This window comes from Cherax quadricarinatus, chromosome 71 (assembly GCF_038502225.1).
Source record: "Cherax quadricarinatus isolate ZL_2023a chromosome 71, ASM3850222v1, whole genome shotgun sequence".
NCBI classification, from domain to species: Eukaryota; Metazoa; Arthropoda; class Malacostraca; order Decapoda; family Parastacidae; genus Cherax; species Cherax quadricarinatus.
Window position 1 is genome coordinate 16,740,561 of NC_091362.1, and position 26,724 is coordinate 16,767,284.

General features: G+C 37.2%; 1 protein-coding gene across 2 annotated transcripts in view; it reads right to left on the reverse strand.

Annotated features, from left to right (window-relative positions):
- Nucleotides 1-279: 279 nt before the first annotated feature.
- brun (trafficking protein particle complex subunit brun) overlaps nt 280-26,724 on the reverse strand; it is a 113,240-nt gene continuing 86,795 nt past the window's right edge. Inside the window, exons 6-19 of one of the 2 annotated variants that reach the window (XM_053793486.2) lie at nt 26,285-26,556; nt 24,745-24,885; nt 24,150-24,348; nt 21,817-21,927; nt 17,518-17,680; nt 17,119-17,264; nt 16,566-16,651; nt 12,966-13,205; nt 12,561-12,758; nt 11,185-11,554; nt 8,581-8,894; nt 4,560-4,740; nt 2,898-3,121; nt 280-1,312 (exon numbers count right to left, since the gene is read on the reverse strand). In XM_053793486.2, coding sequence (XP_053649461.2) covers nt 1,121-1,312; nt 2,898-3,121; nt 4,560-4,740; nt 8,581-8,894; nt 11,185-11,554; nt 12,561-12,758; nt 12,966-13,205; nt 16,566-16,651; nt 17,119-17,264; nt 17,518-17,680; nt 21,817-21,927; nt 24,150-24,348; nt 24,745-24,885; nt 26,285-26,556 — 2,837 coding nt within the window. In that variant the 3' untranslated portion in view covers nt 280-1,120. Of the gene's footprint in view, nt 1,313-2,897; nt 3,122-4,559; nt 4,741-8,580; nt 8,895-11,184; nt 11,555-12,560; nt 12,759-12,965; nt 13,206-16,565; nt 16,652-17,118; nt 17,265-17,517; nt 17,681-21,816; nt 21,928-24,149; nt 24,364-24,744; nt 24,886-26,284; nt 26,557-26,724 lie in introns of both variants that reach the window. The other variant, XM_053793485.2, reaches the window with a different exon arrangement.

Consider the following 26,724-nt stretch of genomic DNA (forward strand, 5'->3'; position numbering starts at 1 on the left):
CCATTGAGGAGATTAAAAACTTGTACACGTTTGCAAGACTTCTGAAGTGCATATGTGAGAAATATAAATTATTGTAATGAAGGGCATAGCAAAATAAGCAACAACTAAAAGACTCCGATACAGTATTAGGAAATTTTCTTTACATTATCATACACAATTTTACATATCACAAAGTTCAAAATGCACAAATGTTGTGCTGTTGTACATATGAAATCAGTAAACTTATGATACATTAACAGAACTATACATTATATGCTTAATATACATATATATCACTATGGTACTTTGGTTGTAATAATGCAGTTTATATACTTTATATAAAAATTACTATTTCCAACAGCAACTCCTGTACATGCCTGACACTATGTCAAGATAATTATCTCTAAACCAATCTATGTACAGTCTAAATCAACCTATACATACAGTGCTCATATCCATATACATCTTCAGGTAAAAATCTGAAGCAACAACAAAATCTCGTATTTTAACAACTTAAGTCATCTTTATACATAAGAGTTTAACCGTCTTACTTGTAATGACAATGCACTTCTTGGCACATTCTGAATAACAACATATAATTATACCCAGAGGATGGCATCTTGCAACACTACACAATTATTGCAGGAGTGACTATACATACAGTAGTCTTTTGTTCCTGTGGAGGAGTCCAGAAAGTTTTATGATCTAATAGAGAACAAGTACTTTCAACTCCAATAAAAACTCAAGATTTAAGACTACCCCAGACACGATGCTCCACTGGGAAGACCACAGTCATAATACTGATATTATTTTGTGCCACAGGAATACTGTTACTTCATAAAAAAAATTTACCATGACTTACAGAAGTACAGCACCCCGAATATTAAGTGGCTATATTTAACATGTATATATATTAGTACACTGGTTTATAAGGACAATGCAATCATTCTAGACAGTGCATGTATTATCAATAAGTCTCGGATCACTACATTTTTCTGTGTTGACATGTATTTAAATAAGATTCATGACACATGATTGAAAACATTCTCAGTTATAAGGAATCAATCACAAATGTTCAGCAATCAAATTCTTCATAAATATTTATTACAAATTTTAATTTATCTGAAATATAGCACCAAAATCATACATCAGTCACGGTTATCTCCAATGGTGGAGCAAACTTCCAAGCATGTTGGTGTGCTGGGGTGACATTTTCATAAAATGAAGTCTGGCCAACAGCTGCTGCTGGAGAGCATGTCACCTCTACTTTGTACACTCCTGAGGTGAAGAACACAAGCCCACAACAGTGCTGGAATTCTTCACCTTCGGCTAACTGCAACAGCATAAAAATTATATATATATATATATATATATATATATATATATATATATATATATATATATATATATATATATATATATATATATATATATATATATATATATATATATATATATATATATATATTATTTTTAAAATAATTATAATAAATTAAAAAAAAAAAAAAAAAAATTTAATAAAATTTAAATTATAATATATTAAATTAAAAAATTTATTAAATTGTTTTTTTCCAAAAAGTCCATTTTTTCAATTTTCCCAAAAAAAAAAAAAAAAAGAAAATTTTACACATTTAAATTAAAAAAAAGAAAATTTCCCTTTTTAAATCTTTTAGATGTTAAAAAAAAAAAGGTTGAATTTTAAAAAAAGGACAACATTTTAAATTTGTTTTTTTATTTTGAAAAATCAAATTTTACTATTTTGCTGTCCACTCAATCCATAATAAACCCCTTTTTTCAAACAACTTTGTGGGGAAATCACAACCAAACCCCGCCTTCCTTCCCCTATAGATTTATATGCTTTCCATGTCATTCTACTGTGATCCATTCTCTCTAAATGACCAAACCACCTCAACAACCCCTCTTCTGCCCTCTGACTAATACTTTTATTAACTCCACACCTTCTCCTAATTTCCACACTCCGAATTTTCTGCATAATATTTACACCACACATTGCCCTTAAACAGGACATCTCCGCTGCCTCCAACCGTCTCCTCGCTGCTGCATTTACCACCCAAGCTTCACACCCATATAAGAGTGTTGGTACTACTATACTTTCATACATTCCCTTCTTTGCCTCCATAGATAACGTTTTTTGACTCCACATATACCTCAACGCACCACTCACCTTTTTTCCCTCATCAATTCTATGATTAACCTCATCCTTCATAAATCCAATAAGTGAGTGTAAAACGGAAGCCTGTAATTGTTTTACATGATGGTAGGATTGCTGGTGCCCTTTTTTCTGTCTCATAAACATGCAAGATTTCAGGTATGTCTTGCTACTTCTACTTACACTTAGGTTACACTTCACATACATGTACAAACATATACACACCCATCTGGGTTTTCTTCTATTTTCTTTCTAGTTCTTATTTTTCTTAATTTCCTCTTATCTCCATGGGAAAGTGGAACAGAATTATTCCACCATAAGCCATGCGTGTTGTAAGAGGCGACTAAAATGCCAGGCGCAAGGGGCTAGTAACCCCTTCTCCTGTATATATTACTAAATGTAAAAGGAGAAACTTTCGTTTTTCCTTTTGGGCCACCCCGCCTCGGTGGGATACGGCCTTTGTGTGTTGAAAGAAAGAAAGAAAGAAGTCAAGGTGCCACTGTACTCATACACAAAACAGTAATGCTAACAATTTGTGCATGGTAATATTAAAATTATGGATTATCCTGCAAAACAATTCCCATAGTCAAAATAGTACAACACTCAAGTCAGGCAGGGAGCAATTATATGCAACTTAGGGACAATACCTACAGTCACTAAAATTTGCAAACTACAAGAATGTAGTACGCATTTTGGAACAAGATGCTCAGTGAACAGTTTCCTTCAACATGGCATATATCTAATTTACCTGTGGTGTAGTTAACTTTGTGGCTCCTGTAGTGGTCATCTTGGCTTCTAGACGATAATTTAGATGACCATTCTGGTGGTCCTGAAAGGCAGTGATGCGAAGACTGAGTGGGGGAAGAGTAGCTCCACTGGTATTCGTTATACCTACTCTTAATTCCAGTGTGCGGCCAACCACTCCACTATTTTCCGTTCCTCCAAGTACATCTAGCCCATCTACCTGAACATCTAAGAACATACAAGTACATTAATAATTTTTTTTCAACAAACCAACCATATCCCACCGAGGCTGGGTGACCTAAAATGAAAAACAAAAGTTTATCTTTTTAAATTTATTAATGTATACAGGAGAAGGGGTTACTAGTCCCTTGCTCCCGGCCTTTTAGTCACCTCTTACGACACGCATGGCTTATGGAGGAAGAATTCTGCTCCTATTCATATTTAATGGGAAGCAATAAAAACACTAATGAAAAATCTAGAGATGCTGCAACATGGTTTGCCGAGTTTCAAAATATGAGTTACTTAAACCGAGGACACTAAAAAATGCCACCAGTGGCTGATAGCAGAAAATAAATGTCGAGATATCTAAAATCATAAAAGTTCAAAAGAAGGTAGAAAAGCAAGATATCTGTACACAATAACTGCAAACCAAGAAGGGCAATCACAAAAGAATACTAAAACATGTGTCATATTCATTAATTTTATTCTGTGCATAATGTTAATATCTTTATATACATACAGTCCTAGGTAGTAGGTTGGTAGACAGCAACCGCCCAGGGAGGTACTACCATCCTGCCAAGTGAGTGTAAAACGAAAGCCTGTAATTGTTTTACATGATGGTAGGATTGCTGGTGTCTTTTGTCTGTCTCATAAACATGCAAGATTTCAGGTATGTCTTGCTACTTCTACTTACACTTAGGTCACACTACACATACATATACAAGCATATATATACACACACCCCTCTGGGTTTTCTATTTTCTTTCTAGCTCTTGTTCTTGTTTATTTCCTCTTATCTCCATGGGGAAGTGGAACAGAATTCTTCCTCCATACGCCATGCGTGTTGTAAGAGGCAACTAAAATGCCTGGAGCAAGGGGCTAGTAACCCCTTCTCCTGTATATATTACTAAATGTAAAAGGAGAAACTTTCATTTTTCCTTTTGGGCCACCCCGCCTCGGTGGGATACGGCCGATGTGTTGAAAGACATACAGTATATGTAAAATGTTTGTTTTCTTTAAAATCTTAAGTTACCTTTAAGCTTGTCTCAAGTGCTCTGCATAACCAAAGCCTTTCCATGTGCAATATTAAATGTCATTAATTTTTTTGTACAAATTATGTATCATGTAGAAATAAGAGTATCAGAAAACACATAGTAAAGTCTTAAGATTATCCCTACAGAAATAAATGTACATTTACATTTGCTTTTTTTTTACCTTGTTTCTGAAATGCCCTCCTTACACAATTCTAAATATGTTTAAATGCTGTAATGTACTATATATTTTTATAAAACAAAAATATATATTTTTGTAAAACAAAAATATTCAAGGAAACATTAATATAATAAGAACTTTAAAAGGGAAATTATTTTGATACAGTAGGAAAAAGAAAAAGTGTTAACATAGCAAACTATTAATAATGTAACTCACAAATATAAACAATACCCACCCCAGTGTATTGGAGCCATGGTAATCAGGTCATGAGTGGACGGTGGGAAGGTGATACCTGCAAGGGATGCCCGACCAGGTGTGTCACTGGGGCCTAATGTCCACTGCAGCTCTACTAAAGATGCAACATGACCACCAAGGACTGTAGACCAACCCCAGCCTGTCTCATTTTCACTGGCATCCTGTGGGTTAACAAACGTGCAGTTTTTATTAACAGTATGTACAGGATGTACATGTTTATAGAGGGGCAACTGATATATCGGATCATTATTTAGTTGTAGCTACAGTTAGAGTAAGAGGTAGATGGGAAAAGAGGAAGGTGGCAACAACAAGTAAGAGGGAAGTGAAAGTGTATAAACTAAGGGAGGAGGAAGTTCGGGTGAGATATAAGCGACTATTGGCAGAAAGGTGGGCTAGTGCAAAGATGAGTAGTGGGGGGGTTGAAGAGGGTTGGAATAGTTTTAAAAATGCAGTATTAGAATGTGGGGCAGAAGTTTGTGGTTATAGGAGGGTGGGGGCAGGAGGAAAGAGGAGTGATTGGTGGAATGATGAAGTAAAGGGTGTGATAAAAGAGAAAAAGGTAGCTTATGAGAGGTTTTTACAAAGCAGAAGTGTTATAAGAAGAGCAGAGTATATGGAGAGTAAAAGAAAGGTAAAGAGAGTGGTGAGAGAGTGCAAAAGGAGAGCAGATGATAGAGTGGGAGAGGCACTGTCAAGAAATTTTAATGAAAATAAGAAAAAATTTTGGAGTGAGTTAAACAAGTTAAGAAAGCCTAGGGAAAATATGGATTTGTCAGTTAAAAACAGAGTAGGGGAGTTAGTAGATGGGGAGATGGAGGTATTGGGTAGATGGCGAGAATATTTTGAGGAACTTTTAAATGTTAAGGAAGAAACAGAGGCAGTAATTTCATGCACTGGTCAGGGAGGTATACCATCTTTTAGGAGTGAAGAAGAGCAGAATGTAAGTGTGGGGGAGGTACGTGAGGCATTACGTAAAATGAAAGGGGGTAAAGCAGCTGGAACTGATGGGATCATGACAGAAATGTTAAAAGCAGGGGGGGATATAGTGTTGGAGTGGTTGGTACTTTTGTTTAATAAATGTATGAAAGAGGGGAAGGTACCTAGGGATTGGCAGAGAGCATGTATAGTCCCTTTATATAAAGGGAAAGGGGACAAAAGAGACTGTAAAAATTATAGAGGAATAAGCTTACTGAGTATACCAGGAAAAGTGTACGGTAGGGTTATAATTGAAAGAATTAGAGGTAAGACAGAATGTAGGATTGCGGATGAGCAAGGAGGTTTTAGAGTGGGTAGGGGATGTGTAGATCAGGTGTTTACATTGAAGCATATATGTGAACAGTATTTAGATAAAGATAGGGAAGTTTTTATTGCATTTATGGATTTAGAAAAGGCATATGATAGAGTGGATAGAGGAGCAATGTGGCAGATGTTGCAAGTATATGGAATAGGTGGTAAGTTATTAAATGCTGTAAAGAGTTTTTATGAGGATAGTGAGGCTCAGGTTAGGGTGTGTAGAAGAGAGGGAGACTACTTCCCGGTAAAAGTAGGTCTTAGACAGGGATGTGTAATGTCACCATGGTTGTTTAATATATTTATAGATGGGGTTGTAAAGGAAGTAAATGCTAGGGTGTTTGGGAGAGGGGTGGGATTAAATTATGGGGAATCAAATTCAAAATGGGAATTGACACAGTTACTTTTTGCTGATGATACTGTGCTTATGGGAGATTCTAAAGAAAAATTGCAAAGGTTAGTGGATGAGTTTGGGAATGTGTGTAAAGGTAGAAAGTTGAAAGTGAACATAGAAAAGAGTAAGGTGATGAGGGTGTCAAATGATTTAGATAAAGAAAAATTGGATATCAAATTGGGGAGGAGGAGTATGGAAGAAGTGAATGTTTTCAGATACTTGGGAGTTGACGTGTCGGCGGATGGATTTATGAAGGATGAGGTTAATCATAGAATTGATGAGGGAAAAAAGGTGAGTGGTGCGTTGAGGTATATGTGGAGTCAAAAAACGTTATCTATGGAGGCAAAGAAGGGAATGTATGAAAGTATAGTAGTACCAACACTCTTATATGGGTGTGAAGCTTGGGTGGTAAATGCAGCAGCGAGGAGACGGTTGGAGGCAGCGGAGATGTCCTGTTTAAGGGCAATGTGTGGTGTAAATATTATGCAGAAAATTCGGAGTGTGGAAATTAGGAGAAGGTGTGGAGTTAATAAAAGTATTAGTCAGAGGGCAGAAGAGGGGTTGTTGAGGTGGTTTGGTCATTTAGAGAGAATGGATCACAGTAGAATGACATGGAAAGCATATAAATCTATAGGGGAAGGAAGGCGGGGTAGGGGTCGTCCTCGAAAGGGTTGGAGAGAGGGGGTAAAGGAGGTTTTGTGGGTAAGGGGCTTGGACTTCCAGCAAGCGTGCGTGAGCGTGTTAGATAGGAGTGAATGGAGACGAATGGTACTTGGGACCTGACGATCTGTTGGAGTGTGAGCAGGGTAATATTTAGTGAAGGGATTCAGGGAAACCGGTTATTTTCATATAGTCGGACTTGAGTCCTGGAAATGGGAAGTACAATGCCTGCACTTTAAAGGAGGGGTTTGGGATATTGGCAGTTTGGAGGGATATGTTGTGTATCTTTATATGTTTATGCTTCTAGACTGTTGTATTCTGAGCACCTCTGCAAAAACAGTGATAATGTGCGAGTGTGGTGAAAGTGTTGAATGATGATGAAAGTATTTTCTTTTTGGGGATTTTCTTTCTTTTTTGGGTCACCCTGCCTCGGTGGGAGACGGCCGACTTGTTGAAAAAAAAAAAAAAAAAAAAAAAAAATTCACAGTGCTGCAACGATTGCTTGTAAATTGTAACATTGACTCTGTCCTGCAATACAAGCATCCCTTAACCATACCCCCGGCCGGGATTGAACCCGCGGTATGGTTTGTTTGCAATCGTGTCATTACGATTTCTTGAGTCAAGCATCCCTTAATTTTAGTGCAGCATCCTCTCTTGTTCCTCTATTTTTCTTTACACATCAGCAATTTCCCACCAAGGTGGAATGATCCCAAGAAATGCATTCACCATCACTCATTCTCCAGATGACTTTTCAGAAGTGCAGATTCCACAGAGTACTTCTCATCTGAGAAAATGGACAGACTTACAAATGTTTTTTATTACTCGTGGAAAAAAGTGAAAGTTACAATATTATTTAAATTTTGTAATTTAAACAAAATATAGGAATGATTTATAAACAAATTGAAGGGCTGGCCAAACAACCTTCCCTACCTGAAGTTGGATGTCATGACACTTTCAAGAGAGTATTTGACACCACTCAGGGCCAGACCAGTTTTCGTGTCTTATGCAATCACACGATCTCCCGAGTATTAAAGCAAAGATTCATAATGTGAATGAGAAGCTGCTGATAGCATAAATCTATCTACTGAACAGAAAAAGTCACTCACAAAATCCTAAGGATATACTGGTATATAATAATTAGGGATGGGACGATACCAAAATTTTTGCAAATACCAATACTCAATCTGAGACCGATATGGATACCATCAGAATTAGCCAATACTGATACCATCCAAATTATGAATCATCGATACTGATAATGAAAATTAGGCCAATACCAATACTCAAATTTAGGCTGATACCGATACTATCAAAATCAGTTGATACTGATGCAGTAAACCTCTCAATATAACAGACTAATACAAGATGTGTGTGTTATATCAATGTAAAAAAATACTGCACTAAAGTATACCCAATAGTACTGCACACAGTTTACAGATACACTGCAGCAAGCTTTGAAAATAAAGGAGTTAAAAGCGGATTTTGCCTATAATTTTAAGTGTTATATTGATGGTTTAACATACTTTGGCACATCCTTAATAAAAATCTGTACAGAAGAATTCTATAAAAGCTGTAGTTACTCTAAGAAATGTGCACAGAATGACACCAAATACTGTAATTTGTCATTAAGAATATTTTCTGAGCAATTTCACATTACCTGGGTGAGAGTAGCAAGTGGACAGCGGTCAACAGGAACAGGAACTCTACAAGAATCTCCAGCTTCTATAAGAATGTGTTTGGTTGGTGTATAGTGAAGGTCCATCTCATGAGAAGCACAGTTGAGAAGGTCCAGTACTACATAGCACTGGTGGGGTAATTCCGCAGGAAGAACATCCCATCTGGTCACCAGTAGTGATGGTGTTACTTCAACGTTAATCAATAACTGGGTGCTACGGCAAAGTTCGGCACTCATTCCTGATCCACCAGAATACTTTATCATCAAAGTGGCTTCTAGTGTTCTTCCAGTACAGCCTGATAATAGAGCAAAAGATAAAAAGGAGTCACATTTGTCATCAGAAGCCTGAGGAGCAGGAACTCTTTGGAATTCTGAAAAAAAATTTTGTTTAATTGCAGGCCAATAACTGTTTCAGTTCATGTTTTAAAATGACATGTTTCTAACTAATTTGGGGATGGTGAATTAAAATCTGAAGTCGGGTTTTGTTCTAGCAAGTACTATTTCTGCAAAATACAACACGATGGTGAACATTTTCACCAAGACATAGCCATCATGGAAGAAAGATATCAGGGAAACCTGACAATCAGTTTCATGGTTGACTACTGCTGGGTACTGGTGTGGGAGAGACTGAAAAATGTGGTGTAAATATTCTTGTACACGTGTATGGAAATTCCTGTTATTTTTAACATGCATATACAGTATATAATTATTTTATTTTAAGAAAGATTAGTTTTGTCACTGAATACACCACCGCACTTAATATCTGTGCATATAACACTGATGATGTTGGTTAAACTACAATCCTTTGAGGGTCCAAACCTCCAATCCGAAAATTCCCCACAGGGGCCAAGAATTAAAAAAAAAAATTCTTAGGAAACAGCAGAGAATCTTTTTCTGAAGGTACTAAAACGAAAAGTGTAAAATTTGTTAAAAAAAAAAAAATGAATGAAATTACACTCACAAATTTTACTGTCTCAGCGTCATTTACACACCAGCGATTTTTGCCTGGCGAGTCCTATTTTCGGCCAATTACGTTATTCTGTTAGACCAAATCCTTAGCTACACTAGTATGTGTTCCATTTTATCTACTGAGCACAAGAAAACACCCAATCAACTATCTCAACTACTCAATAAAGTGACTGGAAATTGGTAACTTGACCAATTTCACACAGTTCAACATATTCCAATTTCAAAATACGGTCCAGAATAAACAATGCAGGAATTCCTGGAACTAAGATAACATTTCTTCTGTTTATTAGTTATGTTTCCAGGCTTTACAGATGAATTCCATTTTCATTTTTTTATTCATATAAAGAATTTTCATTCGTACCAAAAAATAGATTTACTGTCATGCAATAGTAATAATTGTATAAATAATATCAGCGCATTCGTGAACACACATTAGACCCACTAGCTGATGTGTATTGGATGCATGATGCGATTTGTTTACTCTTGAACATTGGCAAAAAATTGAACATTTCCACTACTTTGAGCTCAATTTCAAGCTACTGTCAGTACTAAAACCAATCAAAATCATCTCTATTTATGTAATATATCTTTCATTCTATCAAATGAGACGAAGAAATTGTGAATACAACTGTAAAAGCCATACAAAAATACACGGCCAAGTCACTGTTTTAATCCAAAAATATGGTCACAGTTTTTTTTTTTTCTCATTATGCACTGTGTGCTGCAGGATTTGTTTAATATGGTGCACACTTACCACACAGATGCATTCTCTCATATCTGGGCCCAAATTTACCACTCGCAGCTTATCTGAGCGAGCTGAACTCATGACATAGTACTATGGCTTGGACCCTGGCCTCAAAGCCGTAGAACTATGGGACAGACTGTCAAAGGGTTAAATGGCAAAAATATTTATTATAAGATTTCAAAAAACCTTATGTGAAAGAGTGAACAAGCTCACATTCATGATCAGCATATCAAAGTTAGCTTAAAACAACCATTTATGAACTTAAGAAAAAGAAGGAAAACGCATTCACCAATGTTCATTCCTTAACATTTTGTCCAAAAGTAAACAAATATCACAATTCAAAGTATCCAGTGAACTACAACATACCTACCCAGTTCTTAAAAAGCAGGCACTGTAATTACCACTTCATATCTCAACTCTATCGAACTGGTTTCCCCAAATACAGTACTTTCATACATAATACATTTAAGGTCAGGAAAATTAACATGCACTTAAATATTATGTAATACAGTACTGCCTACAAAATATACAATATATCTAAACTGTTGTATTGGGGCACCTCTGCAAAGACAGTGATTATGTGTGAATGATGGTAAAAGTGTTTCTTTTTTGGGGTCACCCTGCCTTGGTGGGAGACTGCTGGTACGTAAAAAAAAAAAAAAAGCTACATGAATTTTTTATGCCAGAGATCAACATTTTCTGCACTTTGAGGAGAGGGATAAAAACCTAATAAGAAGGAAAGGGCCAATGCTAAATAAATTTTTTACATTCACAGTTAGAAGATAACCTCAAGCAAGGAATCCATACACTTGTTACAAACACAAAACTAAAAGGTCTAATGAAAAGCCCTCTTTTAACTATATGCAACCTACCAGGGGTATTTAGAGTAGCTCGAGTTCTAATACTTGACGAAGGTGCCTGAGTGGAGGTTGATGATCCAGACCTTGCACTGGATCCTGAGCGTGATGATAATAACGATGCAGACGAGTCTGTCCGACGGGCGCGTGCCCCACGGGTACTTGAGGTAGCTGCAGATTGTCTGGAGGGTAGGGAGGGAGGTCCACCTGATATCAGAGATGGTGGTTCACTGCCAGATATCAAACTAGTTGTTTCCAGGGATTCATCCAAGCGGCCAGGACAAAGGAAGTCAGAAACAGCATATACATAAAGTGTTAAGGAGGCCTTACCACCTGGAGGGATGGGAAGCTGGGCATGAATGTTCTCTTCACTATACTGAAACACCTGGAAAACACAAATTTATACAATTTTTAAATAAAAAAACCTTACTTTTTCCAAAATAAGGATTATAGGTACTGGTATAAATTTATGGGTATTTATGTAGAAAAGATTGTGCAAGACATCTGAAAACTACACATGGGAATTATTAGGAAGTTACTGCAAGACATTTACATTATTTTCAGATATACAAGACACTTCTTTCAACAAACGAGCCATATCCCACCGAAGCAGGATGCCCCCCCCCCCAAAAAAAAAAAAAAAAATTAATTTAGTAATTTATACAAGAAAAGGGGTTACTAGCCCCTTGCTCCCGACATGTTAGTCGCCTCTTACGACACGCATAGCATATGGAGGAAGAAATCTGTTTCACTTCCCCATGGAGATAAGAGGAAATAAACCAGAGCTATGAAGAAAACAGAAGAAACCTCAGAAGGGTGTGTGTGCATATACATATGCTTGCACATGCATGTGTAGTGTGACCTAAGTGTAAGTAGCAAGACGTACCTGAAATCTTGCATGTTTATGAGACAGAAAAGACACCAACAATCCTACCATCATGTAAAACAATTACAGGCTTCCATTTTACACTCACTTGGCAGGATGGTAGTACCTCCCTGGACGGTTGCTGTCTGCCAACCTACTACCCAGGGCATATAAGACACGTCCCCACCAAAAAATGGTCTCAAAATCACCATGTGCCTTATATGCTCAAAGTCAGGACTGCTAGCAGCAACAGTCTGGTTAATTAAAATATCAACTAAACCTGGCCTTAGGTCAGGATGCATGGGAAAAAAGAAACCTTAAAAACAGTTAACACAACCATCAGGCTAGAAATTTCATGTGGAATGTCTTAAAACAATCATTGCTGAATAACAAACCACGAAATAATTTAGGCAAATCAAAGTTGACGAATTGGCCCATTTCACAACAAACAGTTACTGGGGAGCTGAAGAGATAAAATTATATACACTACACAAAAAAAATCTAAGATTTCAGCTAATCCTCTTACCTGATTCATCATTTCCTTGTCCATTTTGGAGTCAAGGGTAATACTGAGCTCCTCCACTGGCTGAGAAGAGACATTGTGCAGCACCACAGAACACTCGTGTGTTTCCCCAGCAGACAAAGACAAATGAAGGGTTCCACATTCTTCACCAACTGACTTCTCAGCACCTAAACTTCCTGTACTACTATTGCCAGTCAGTATCTGCACAAAGCAATGATAATTATACCCCTTAAGCTATGGAATACCTTTTACTTTGGAAATATCTAAATAATTACATTAGCTAACAGTGACAGTGCTCTATATGATCTAAAATGGTCTATTTCCATTATATATATATATATTATGAGAACAATGCCAATCATACAATTAACTGATGTGACTTAACAGGTTGGAAACCTTTTTACTAACCTGTATCAATGGTAGTGCAGGTACAACATTTATAGTGTACTGTGGTATCTTAAAATGTGGTATGAATTTTAGGCGACAATTGCTGCTGACTCCCATAACAGTAGAGGAATAACCTGTCACTCTCAACTCTCCAGCACTCAGCGGTCGTCCTCGTAGGGTGACTGCCTGAAGACTTTTCTCTGCTTTTAATACAACAGTTGATGGCCAAGCCTCAAACTGAGCCCCTTCAGTAAGCAGCATCTATAATGAAAGAATATGTACCACAACCATAAATAACAGAACTTTTTTTTTTTATATAGAAAAAATTATGCAACAACTCAGAAGCCTGCACATCAATGAAAGTGTTTTAAATGTTTTGTAGTGAAATGGCTGGAGTAGACTCTTTCTTAGGTACAAAGCTGGTAGGTGCTGCAGGGATTCATTTAGTATCCAATTCATTTACAGCAACTGTTGTTCTGGCAGCACATAACAAAATTCACCTTGAATCTCCATCAATTGCATATACGGTACTTTTACTGGAAAAATGGTCCCATTCTTTACTGTATAACAATGTACTACCTATTTGATAAATTTTTAACATTATCACACTGCTTCCCCCTCCACTATATTATATACCACATCAAAATCCATGAATGTAACAGAGTTCCTTACCTTTATCTCAGTAGGCAAGTCCAAGTTCATACTCAGACTTTCTGAACTCATTAATTTCACTCCAAAACTTCTTTTCAGCAAAATTTGCTGAAAATAACTTGCTCATTCTTTTACAGGCTCTTATATTGCACTCCTTCACCACTCCTTTTGCCTCTTTTCTCTCCATATACATGTACTGTCTTCCGTGTCATTTTACACAGTAAAAATTTCTCATATGCTAATTTTTTTTTTGTTACTACCTTATTTATGTCATCAATTCACCAATCATTCCTCTTCCTCTCTGCACCCACCCTCCTATAACTACGAACATCTGCTGTTCACCCTAGTACTGCATCGTTTATAATGTATAACTAAATGAATCATGTTTAAAGTAGTGCTTTGCGTGGTGACTACAGACTTTGTTACGGCTCTCAATAAAGCTTTAAATCTGGGTCTGTATTATTATTGAAAACCCTGTAGATGTAGAGTGAACAGTGCTATAAAGAGTGCATATTAAGGTTATTTAGTGATTTAAAAAATGAGGGTACATGTCAGAAGCTACTGAGTAATACAGGTGGAAGTGCAGTTTTGCTTTACGAAAGATTTTAGGCAACTAGCTGTTGTAGATATCCTTGATGATACCCTACCATAGGGATAGACTAAGGTGTAATATTTGGTAAATAGTTCAGATCGAGGTAAAGAGCAAATTTTTTATGAAGTGGTAACTACTATTTTCGTTTCCCTTTGATGTCACTAATGTTTATTCAGCTGCTTGTTCTATTTCCAAATGGACTGTATTACATCTATATTTAACCCATTCACTGTCGAGAGCCCTGCTCACAAACTTGGTCTCAGCGTCGAAAAACATATTAAAAAAAAAAATCTTACTAAAATCTTAAGAACAATTTTCCGAGTGTTATAAAAGAAAAAAAATTGTGATCAGTAGTTACCACTACATACAGGCGTGAAGTTGACAAAGTGAAATGCTGACGGCAACATCGGCATCTGCCGCTCACTCGGTAATAATATTACTTTTATTCTATTTTTTTTTTCTTTTCTTTTCTAATACTTAATTTTTTCAAGTAACTTTTGTGCCCTGTGACACCAACATGATGCATATATCCACTCGTATGCAACACAATAACCACATAAATATTATCATTATATTGTTTAACCCTTAAACGGTCCAAACATATATATATACGTTTTTTCAACATCTGAAAGTATGTAAAGAAATGTAAATCTTTTTTGTTTTACATTTGAAAACGTGTAAAAAAACTTATCTACATTTTTTTTTGTTATATTTGAAAATATGTAAAAAAAAGTAGATCTACTTTTGGAGCACTACGAATTTGAATGTCGATCTGTTTGGACCGTTTAAGGGTTAAAAGAATTGTTTACACATACCAACAATTAAAAAAGTTATTTATTACTATTGTTCTATAATAAGTACACACATAGTCACTGGACACATTCCTAGAACTGCTACAGTTTATGGAACTCTTTGAAACATGGTGTTATGCACAGTGCTGTTTTACACTCCTCACACATAAAACTAGTGACTGTTTTTGTGGGCAGGTTGTTGTGGTTGTGGTTGTGCAGGTTGTGGTGTGTGGGTGGTTGGTGGCCTTTGTTGTGGATGTGCTGAGTCAGCAGCATGGCTACCATCCTGGGGTGCCACTGGTGCCACACGAAGCATTACACCACTACCTGCTGCTGCATGCATATTATCCATCCCAATTGCAACATTACCCATACCATCTTCCCCACCAACCATGCTGTCTTTCCCACCAACTATGCTGTTCTTCCCCACCACCCACATGGAAATGAGTCAATGACTTTTTTGGGTTATCCTAGGTTCTGTACACATGCTGGTATGCATGTCTTCCCCACCACCCACACCGTCTTCCCCACCGCCCACGCTGTCTTCTCTTTTCACTATCTGTTCCTGGTGCAAGGCCATGGGATGTACTCCAAGATGTACTCCTTCCCCTTGGAATAGCATATGGAGCACTACCAAAATGCATGTAGTCTCGTATAAACTGACGCTTCACTGGAGAATATTCCTCTTCATTGTAGCTACTGGAATCATAATCAAGAGCTTGGAAATCACAATCAGTATCACTATCATGACCAATGCTCACATCCAAGTCCTGGACATGGGAAAATATGACCGCCTTTCGCCATGGTACTACTGAACACGAACGAGATGACCCAGCACCAGAGGTGAAAGGTTGATGGTCATCAGGGTATCCTGGGAATTGCTTTCAGTCATAAACTACTCAAAACCATGAAATTCATCTTCACTGACACTTCCATCTTCGTTAGAAGAGAAGAGTCCCAATTTGCCGGGGAGTGAGGTATTCCTTACCGCTAGGCATGGTGAACAAGGCATAATGAATTGGCACTCCCATAATGCACTGCGACCTCCCTGATTATTTTTTACACTGCACACACAGACCCATTTTCTCACATGTAAGCTTACCAGCTTTCTCTAGCCATATTTGAAGCCGCTAGAATTTTAGCGTAGTATTATGGGACCGACACTGGCTTGCAAGCTGTAATATTACGGGACCAACAGTGAAAGGGTTAACACAAGTTTGTCTACAGTTGTCCAAACATGCAATTTTTTTAGTTTCCTTATCATGTTTAGTGCAGCTGTGCCAATGTCTGAGATGACAAGTGATACTACCTGCAAGGCACACTGGTTTGAGATGTTAAGTAAAATTTCTAAAGTAATGAATGCAAATTAGGAATAGGCCCAGAGTACAGCCTTGAGGAACACTAAAGTTTAATGTTAGAGTAGAAGATTTAAAAAAAGTAACTCCAGTGAAGTACAAAAATACTTTCAACAATTTCTTATTATCAATGAGTTTGCAGATGCACGCATGCCTGTTTAATCTTTACCAACATTGTTTCTAAAGTCTTATGAAAATGAAAAAGTTTTTTTTTATTTTATTAATAACTTACCATGTTGGTAACCTTAAGTTCAAAAGGCATTGGATTCTCCAAGTCCAAACAGATCTCGCATATATCTCCTTCTACCCAATCAAAGTCTGCAAGAATTAATTAATATTACTACTTAACTGAAATTCAAGCCTTGAAAAAATTACTTTTACAATACATTTAAATTACATTACATCAGTACAGTACTAAGTATGCTTTTAAAAGCAAAAGACTTTTGACCACAGTTGTCCAAAAAATAACGCAAAACAAGAAAATATAAAACAACACTTTCCCGATGATAATTCTTTACTTAGGCAGCACTAACTTTAGTGTCCTACTTAACAAGATGCAATGTTTAATCCATAAAAACAGCAAATTATCATTACTAGTGATACAAGTGTTCAAAATACTGTAGATCTAAAAGGGCTTAACCCCATCAGTTGGTTGAGTGAATGCTAAGAGCTGGAGCTCACCCAAATGCCAACTAATAATTACAGTCACTTGCACAAATACTTTCCCCAGGATAGAATGTTCCAAATATTTGATGTTTTAGTGCTACTAAAGTATCTGTACTCACCCATTTTGCCATGAGCACGGCGATCATTACTGCTAGTGAGAGATGTAAATGGCGAGAAGATAAATGGCCCTGAATCTTCATCTCCAGTTAGGGAAAGCTTTTTCTCTGCTCTTCTACCAGTTACTGGAGCTATTGTACGCACTTTCCTGGAGGAGGAGGAGGAGGAGGAGGAGGAGGAGGAGGAGAAGACGGAGGAGGAGGAGGAGAAGACGGAGGAGGAGGAGAAGACGGAGAAGACGGAGAAGACGGAGAAGACGGAGACGAAGAAAAAAAGGTAAAGTTTTTTTTTTTTTTGAAATTTTCAACATACTACAAAAGAGAAATTTGGTTATCCATGAAACTTATTTTATTTCAAAATAAATTACATAATTTAAAAAATAAGTTATACAAAAATAATACCTGCATATGGGCAAGTTGAGGAAATTGACAGGTGGGATGATAATACCAGTTTCCTGCACCACCAGAGGCACGGGCCCACTTCCACTTCTTGCACTAAGTGACTCCAACATATTTGCAGTTTCCTGACGTTCTACCTCAGTCAAGTGTGGCATCATGGCACAAACTGAACAGTAAGTACCAAATTACACACTGCATTTTGAACAATGTAATTAAGGGATAAATCACTTCTGCCACTGACACTAGCCTGGAATGTTTCTCATATTACCATTTGGTTATTCAGCATTTTAAACATTCTTTCTAATATTATCAAGCTTACATTATCAACTTGCTACTATTGTGACCAATTCACTCACAGTACATACCTAAATTACAATTACAAAGCAAGTAAAACTATTCTAAATATATATCATATTCCACAATCCATACACATAATTGTTCCATTGGCTATAACTGGCAGCAAATTTAGATGGGAGGGGAAATACCTCCTCCATTTATGCTGATAAAGATGCTACGTTCATAGGTAAGTACCCTGTAGCAAGTATAGCACCCTTCACAGAGAAGAGGTTCTTGATCCTAAGCACCAACCACTCAAACATTCACATTAAAATGATTCAACAATGGGAAAAGGGTAGGCATACCTTTTTTTTCAATATTAAACTTATTATCCTCCCTTATATATAGAGGAAGAATATTGAAGACTTAGAACTTATATATTTGTTAATTTTTCTTAATTAGAGTAAAACATTAGGTAATGGTATCTAATACACTACCTTTAATAGCATTCATTACAGCTCGCTAATAAGGCTGAACCTTACATTTAATTAAGCAAAGGTCTCAGAAAATTCTGATAATCACCTAATTTATTAAAACCCCTAACAAAAAAAAAAAAAAAATATGGATATTTTTTTTTTATTATCACACTGGCCGATTCCCACCAAGGCAGGGTGGCCCGAAAAAGAAAAACTTTCACCATCATTCACTCCATCACTGTCTTGCCAGAAGGGTGCTTTACACTACAGTTTTTAAACTGCAACATTAACACCCCTCCTTCAGAGTGCAGGCACTGTACTTCCCATCTCCATGACTCAAGTCCGGCCTGCCGGTTTCCCTGAACCCCTTTATAAATGTTACTTTGCTCACACTCCAACAGCACGTCAAGTATTAAAAACAATTTGTCTCCATTCACTCCTATCAAACACGCTCACGCATGCCTGCTGGAAGTCCAAGCCCCTCGCACACAAAACCTCCTTTACCCCCTCCCTCCAACCTTTCCTAGGCCGACCCCTACCCCGCCTTCCTTCCACTACAGACTGATACACTCTTGAAGTCACTCTGTTTCGCTCCATTCTCTCTACATGTCCAAACCACCTCAACAACCCTTCCTCAGCCCTCTGGACAACAGTTTTGGTAATCCTGCACCTCCTCCTAACTTCCAAACTACGAATTCTCTGCATTATATTCACACCACACATTGCCCTCAGACATGACATCTCCACTGCCTCCAGCCTTCTCCTCGCTACAACATTCATCACCCATGCTTCACACCCATATAAGAGCGTTGGTAAAACTATACTCTCATACATTCCCCTCTTTGCCTCCAAGGACAAAGTTCTTTGTCTCCACAGACTCCTAAGTGCACCACTCACCCTCTTCCCCTCATCAATTCCATGATTCACCTCATCTTTCATAGACCCATCCGCTGACACGTCCACTCCCAAATATCTGAATACATTCACCTCCTCCATACTCTCTCCCTCCAATCTGATATCCAATCTTTCATCACCTAATCTTTTTGTTATCCTCATAACCTTACTCTTTCCTGTATTCACTTTTAATTTTCTTCTTTTGCACACCCTACCAAATTCATCCACCAATCTCCGCAACTTCTCTTCAGAATCTCCCAGAGCACAGTGTCATCAGCAAAGAGCAACTGTGACAACTCCCACTTTGTGATTCTTTGTCTTTTAACTCCACGCCTCTTGCCAAGACCCTCGCATTTACTTCTCTTACAACCCCATCTATAAATATATTAAACAACCTCGGTGACATCACACATCCTTGTCTAAGGCCTACTTTTACTGGGAAATAATTTCCCTCTTTCCTACATACTCTAACTTGAGCCTCACTATCCTCGTAAAAACTCTTCACTGCTTTCAGTAACCTACCTCCTACACCATACACCTGCAACATCTGCCACATTGCCCCCCTATCATATGCCTTTTCCAAATCCATAAATGCCACAAAGACCTCTTTAGCCTTATCTAAATACTGTTCACTTATATGTTTCACTGTAAACACCTGGTCAACACACCCCCTACCTTTCCTAAAGCCTCCTTGTTCATCTGCTATCCTATTCTCCATCTTACTCTTAATTCTTTCAATAATAACTCTACCATACACTTTACCAGGTATACTCAACAGACTTATCCCCCTATAACTTTTGCACTCTCTTTTGTCCCATTTGCCTTTATACAAAGGAACTATGCATGCTCTCTGCCAATCCCTAGGTACCTTACCCTCTTCCATACATTTATTAAATAATTGCACCACCACTCCAAAACTATATCCCCACCTGCTTTTAACATTTCTATCTTTATCCCATCAATCCCGGCTGCCTTACCCCCTTTAATTTTACCTACTGCCTCACGAACTTCCCCCACACTCACAACTGGCTCTTCTTCACTCCTACAAGATGTTATTCCTCCTTGCCCTATACACGAAATCACAGCTTCCCTATCTTCATCAACATTTAACAATTCCTCAAAATATTCCCTCCATCTTCCCAATACCTCTAACTCTCCATTTAATAACTCTCCTCTCCTATTTTTAACTGACAAATCCATTTGTTCTCTAGGCTTCCTTAACTTTTTAATCTCACTCCAAAACTTTTTCTTATTTTCCACAAAATTTGTTGATAATATCTCACCCACTCTCTCATTTGCTCTCTTTTTACATTACTTCACCACTCTCTTAACCTCTCTCTTTTTCTCCATATACTCTTCCCTCCTTGCATCACTTCTACTTTGTAAAAACTTCTCATATGCTAACTTTTTCTCCCTTACTACTCTCTTCACATCATCATTCCACCAATCGCTCCTCTTCCCTCCCGCACCCACTTTCCTGTAACCACAAACTTCTGCTGAACACTCTAACACTATATTTTTAAACCTACCCCATACCTCTTCGACCCCATTGCCTATGCTCTCATTTGCCCATCTATCCTCCAATAGCTGTTTATATCTTGCCCTAACTGCCTCCTCTTTTAGTTTATAAACCTTCACCTCTCTCTTCCCTGATGCTTCTATTCTCCTTGTATCCCATCTACCTTTTACTCTCACTGTAGCTACAACTAGAAAGTGATCTGATATATCCGTGGCCCCTCTATAAACATGTACATCCTGAAGTCTACTCAACAGTCTTTTATCTACCAATACATAATCCAACAAACTACTGTCATTTTGCCCTACATCATATCTTGTATACTCATTTATCCTCTTTTTCTTAAAATATGTATTACCTATAACTAAACCCCTTTCTATACAAAGTTCAATCAAAGGGCTCCCATTATCATTTACACCTGGCACCCCAAACTTACCTACCACACCCTCTCTAAAAGTTTCTCCTACTTTAGCATTCAGGTCCCCTACCACAATTACTCTCTCACTTGGTTCAAAGGCTCCTATACATTCACTTAACATCTCCCAAAATCTCTCTCTCTCCTCTACATTCCTCTCTTCTCCAGGTGTATACACGCTTATTATGACCCACTTTTCGCATCCAACCTTTACTTTAATCCACATAATTCTTGAATTTACACATTCATATTCTCTTTTCTCCTTCCATAACTGATCCTTCAACATTATTGCTACCCCTTCCTTTGCTCTAACTCTCTCAGATACTCCAGATTTAATCCCATTTATTTCCCCCTACCGAAACTCCCCTACCCCCTTCAGCTTTGTTTCGCTTAGGGCCAGGACATCCAACTTCTTTTCATTCATAACATCAGCAATCATCTGTTTCTTGTCATCTGCACTACATCCATGCACATTCAAGCATCCCAGTTTTATAAAGTTTTTCTTCTTCTCTTTTTTAGTAAATGTCTACAGGAGAAGGGGTTACTAGCCCACTGCTCCCGGCATTTTAGTCGCCTCATACGACACGCATGGCTTACGTAGGAAAGATTCTTTTCCACTTCCCCATGGACAATAGAAGAAATAAAGAAGAACAAGAGCTATTTAGAAAAAGGAGAAAAGCCTAGATGTATGTATATATATATGCATGGATAAGTAGGGATATTACCCAAGAATGCTTGATGTCGTGTACACAGGGCATTTTGACCCATTCGACGTGATGTACCCACTAGCTCCTGCAGTATCTGAATTTGCAATGAAGGCCAACCCTGACTACCATCTGAAAAACAAATAACATGAAAAACGATGATAAAAAAAAAAAAAAAAAAAAAAAAAAAAAAAAAAAAAAAATAAAAAAAAAAAAAAAAGATAACATGATTATCCCTGTAAAAACTAATTTTTTATTTTAAACCATTCCCAAAAGATCAAATAGATCAGGCTTTTGTCTGAATTTAATTGATCTGAAAATAGCTGAAACTAAATTGAAGATCCAGAGGTTTTCAGGAAAGGCAAAGGACATGTAGATCAGTATTTTCAGCAAGAATGATAGAAAAATAACATTGGCACAAATAACATTGAGCAAAGTTTATAAGAATGCATGAACAGCAGAGGAATAAGTGTATTACCAAGTAAATTATGCTCAAAAGCGAGTGTAATGGAGTGAAGACTGAAGTAAACAACTGGGTCTTGTCCCCATAGCTTTCAGCATCCATTAGGGTAACACAGTGAAAAGGATGAAAGATTTGATATTGTATTAGTTAATCTGAAGCTAGATGGATAAAGATGACTGCTTCTGACTGTCTAATATTTAGAAAGTGGAAATACTTCCAAACCTCACTCATCATTGTCCATGGTCATCATCATCCATCCATCATCAAATGTTCTCATTACTATCCTGCCCAAACCAACAGGTGTTCTTCATCTGCTCTCCTACTCCTCTACCTGTCTTAAGAGCGTAACCCACATCTTCTATGGCCGTACAAGCTTTATGTTGCCTCCACCATAATACTACCTGCCAACTCTATGGAAATATTGTCAGGTTGTCAATCCCCACCCCTAACTATCAGACTGATTTAACCCTTTGAGGGTCGACAGGCCCTCTCCGAAACTCGTTCTCAGGGTCGGCCAAATTTAAAAAAAAAAAAAAAATTATTTTCTCTTATGAAAAGATAGAGAATCTTTTCCCGATCATAAAGACACCAAAAGTTTGAAATTTGATAGAAAACTTACGGAATTATGCTCTCGCAAAGTTAGCGGTCTCGGCGATGTTTACGCATCGGCGATTTTGCCCACTTTGAGCCCCATTTTCGGCCAATTTCACTGTACTAGTCGACAAAAAACATGAATATTTCGCTAGAACTCCATTTTTTCTATCGAATGGGTGCAAGAAACCACTCATTTATGAAATTCAACTATCCAGTACAGTGGTCAGAATTTAGCAATTTTGCCAATTTCACACAAATTTCAAAAGATGCCAATTTCCGAATAGGGTCCAGAATACACAAGAAAGACATTCCTGGCACTAAAATGACATTTCCTCTAGTCATTAGTAACGTCTCAAGGCCCCTCTTATATTCTTTTGCTTTCCACTTTGAATTTTTATTTTCACAAAAAATATAAGATTTACTGTTATGCAGACTACTGCATTAGTGTAAAAAATGGTATAAATATTATTGGTGCACATGTGAAAGAATATTAGACTCACCAGTTGACGTGTATTGCACGCTTGGCACGATTTGTGTACTTTTGAAGTTTGGTAAAAATCGAACATTTCTGCTACTTTGAGCTCAATTTCAAGGCACTTTTCTTTGTAAAACCAGTCAAAATCATCTCAATTTCTGTAATATGTCTTCCATTCTATAAAATGAGACCAAGAAAACTAGAATACAACAATAAATACCATACGAAAATACACTGCAAAGTCGCTGATTTATTCAAAAAAAATGGTCAAAGTTTTTTTTTTCTCATTATGCACTGTGTGCTGCAGGATTTTTTTTAGACTGTGCACACTGACCACATAGACCCATTCTTTCATATGAAGGCCTACCAGCTTTCTCCCACTAGATTTGAGGCCGCTAGAATTTATGAGTACTAGTACGTCAAAAACCCCTACGCGTAAGACGTACTAGTACGACGAAAACCCTCAAAGGGTTAATAAGAAGTGCTTCATGATACTGTTATAGCAAAAAGCTTCATCAAGGAATTAGAGTATGTATTTACTCAGCAATCCTAGAACAAGCCACCTGCTCATTACTCTAAATTAACGATGAACTTCCTTTTATTTTTACGGCTCATTCAGTCATAAGTTTTTCTTGAATTTATGCCCCATTCATCTTGGTCTCAAAGTTTTCAGTCTTCATATATCTTGATATCTCCAAGTACTTCATATATGGCAATATTCCCTCTGATCCTTAGTTTCTCCAGTATTGAAAATTTTAAAAGTAATACTGGTTGATTAAAATTTAGGATAAGATACTTGCAATATAACAAGTTTCCACTTACCTTTTCTAAACTGTAAAGGATCAAGGCAAATTTTGTATCCCTCCAATGTTTGCAGCAACAGACGATAACACTGACCCCAGTCTGGCTGTTGATTCTGAGGTGCTACACACCTCATTGCAGCTACACGCCGAAAGAATGAAGCTTTCCGGTGAAATCCTATTTGGTGATAGAGATCTGCCAGAGCATTGAACCGTGCAATCTGCAAGGTGACACACTGAGGATGAGACTGGAGCTGTGTCCAACTGCCCAAAATTTACATCTTTATAAAATAATCATATAACCTAAATACAGAAAATTAATCAAATCACAGAACAGGTGGGTAATGAACCCGTGGTAAGTGTCCTAAAACTGACAGGTCCAAAAACTTAGGAGACCCACCTGTTCTGTGATTTTTTTGCCTTTGTTATTATGATTTCATGATACAGTAAACTATGAATAATAATTTTCTCTCCATAAGATGATCTAAGGAATGTCAATATACTGTACCAATTCACGAATAGTAAATTTATGCCAATACAATAAGTTTTTAATGCAAATCTAAACCTATAAATTTCAAAATGTGCCGTCCACTGCAGTGTGTTATTGGAATTCTTACTTTTTCCTCATCAGAGAGCTGGAGATTAATGAAGACAACATTCGAGAGAAATTCTGCAGCCATAAGGTACCGTCTTTGTTCAATCAATACATGTACAGCTTTGATACTAGCTTCGGTCTCCACTACTCCAGCATTACGATACTGTTATGAAGAAAGCAATTATTTTATTTTCTCCTCATTCAGCAACTGAAAACAAATATACTTATAAGATGAGCTGGGATTCTCCAAATTTAAATTAAAGTTGGGAAATTGATAAATACAGGGAATGAACAAAACCAAGAAACAACCTTTCCATTTAATGTTTTGTGGAACATATCAGCAAATATATATGTATCCTGTAAATCAAACATTATGCATCTATATTCCGTTACTGACATTCATCATCTGCTAGGGTGATTTCCTTGTGGATGCAGACTGAACAAACAATACCTACTATTTTATTTATTTTTAGCTAAGTGTTGAATATAAGTACAGCCTCTCCTCACTTAACAATGGAGTTCTGTTCCTATAGTGGTAGTGGGTTTGTGTCAACCATCTTTGATATTATTTTAATGTCACCTCTGCACCATTTATAACATTTTTAGTATATTTTTAAATGTTTATACAGTAGTGTACTGTATATCGTAATAAACAGAAGAGAAGAAATCAGCTCTAATACACATTATTTAGGTATGAATACTGGTCAGAGAGCCCATTGTAAGTCTGAGTCATTGGTAAACGAGTACATCGCTAAGTGAGAAGCTGTATTGAATTTTAGTTTGTTCGCTCAAGTATATTTCTAGAAATTTACCTTAATTTTGAGTGTCACTTATCTGTTTTGATTTCTTGATATATTGCTAAGTGGTATGTAAAGGGAACAATGCATTAACATGTGAATACTGATCTGTGTAATGCTTCAATTATAAAATAAATGTTTATATCATTACTTAATTCAGTTAATTTACACACTGCAGTAATGAATTAAAGAACTTTCCTTTGTCATGCATAATAGTATTAATAAACTAGGCACATTATTAAGGTTATAAGAACTTTAAATATCAGCCTAATTAATTTAGTAGTGATTTAATATCTTCTGTACATTTTTTTTTCACACCAGCCATCTCCCACCAACATAGGTGGCCTGAAAAAGAAGCAGCACTTTCACCATCAATCACTTTATCACTGTCTTGCCAGACACACTCTAATACTACAGTTCAGGTGTTCCTCCAAACTACAATATCCCCACCCCTCCTCCAGAGTGCAGGCGCTGTACTTCCCACCTCCAAGACTCAGTCTAGGTAATCAGTTTCCTTTCAACATTATTGCTACTCCTTCCAAATCTCTCTCTCAAATACCCCTGGCCTAACCCCATTTATTTCTCCCCACTGAAACTCCCCTACCCGCTTCAGCTTTGTTTCACTTAAGAGCCAGGGCATCCAGCTTCAATGCATGATACTGACAATCGTCTCTTATTATCTGCACTATATCCACGCACATTCAAACATCCTAGCTTTATCAAGTTTTTCTTCTTTTACACCCTTAATTAAAACAATTTCCTTACCTTACTATAATGGACTATAGCTTCTCTGTATTTATCAACTATATCATCTGGAGAAAGACAATGTTTACTAGTCTGTTTAACAATAGTGGGATCAAGGCCTGTTGGTAATGAGTTGGTGTTCACTGATCCATTGCGACTTCTGTTTCCTACGCCACCTGAGCCTCCTTGATTACCCCCAACTCCGAGACTTGAAAAACGTTGAAGGCCAGAGCTGCGGCGTAAGTTGGGGTAAAGCATCACCACTGAAGCTGCACAAAGACCTTCAAAACAAGCTGCGGAATTGCATTATTAATGAATTAATGCATTTAGGATATTTAATATTTTACAGATAATAAATTATCTTAAGAACAAACTTTTCCAGATTTTAAGGATATTTATATTAACATAAAAATAACTACATTTTCAGTTTTGTGGACCATGCATTTTAAACCCCAACTTCC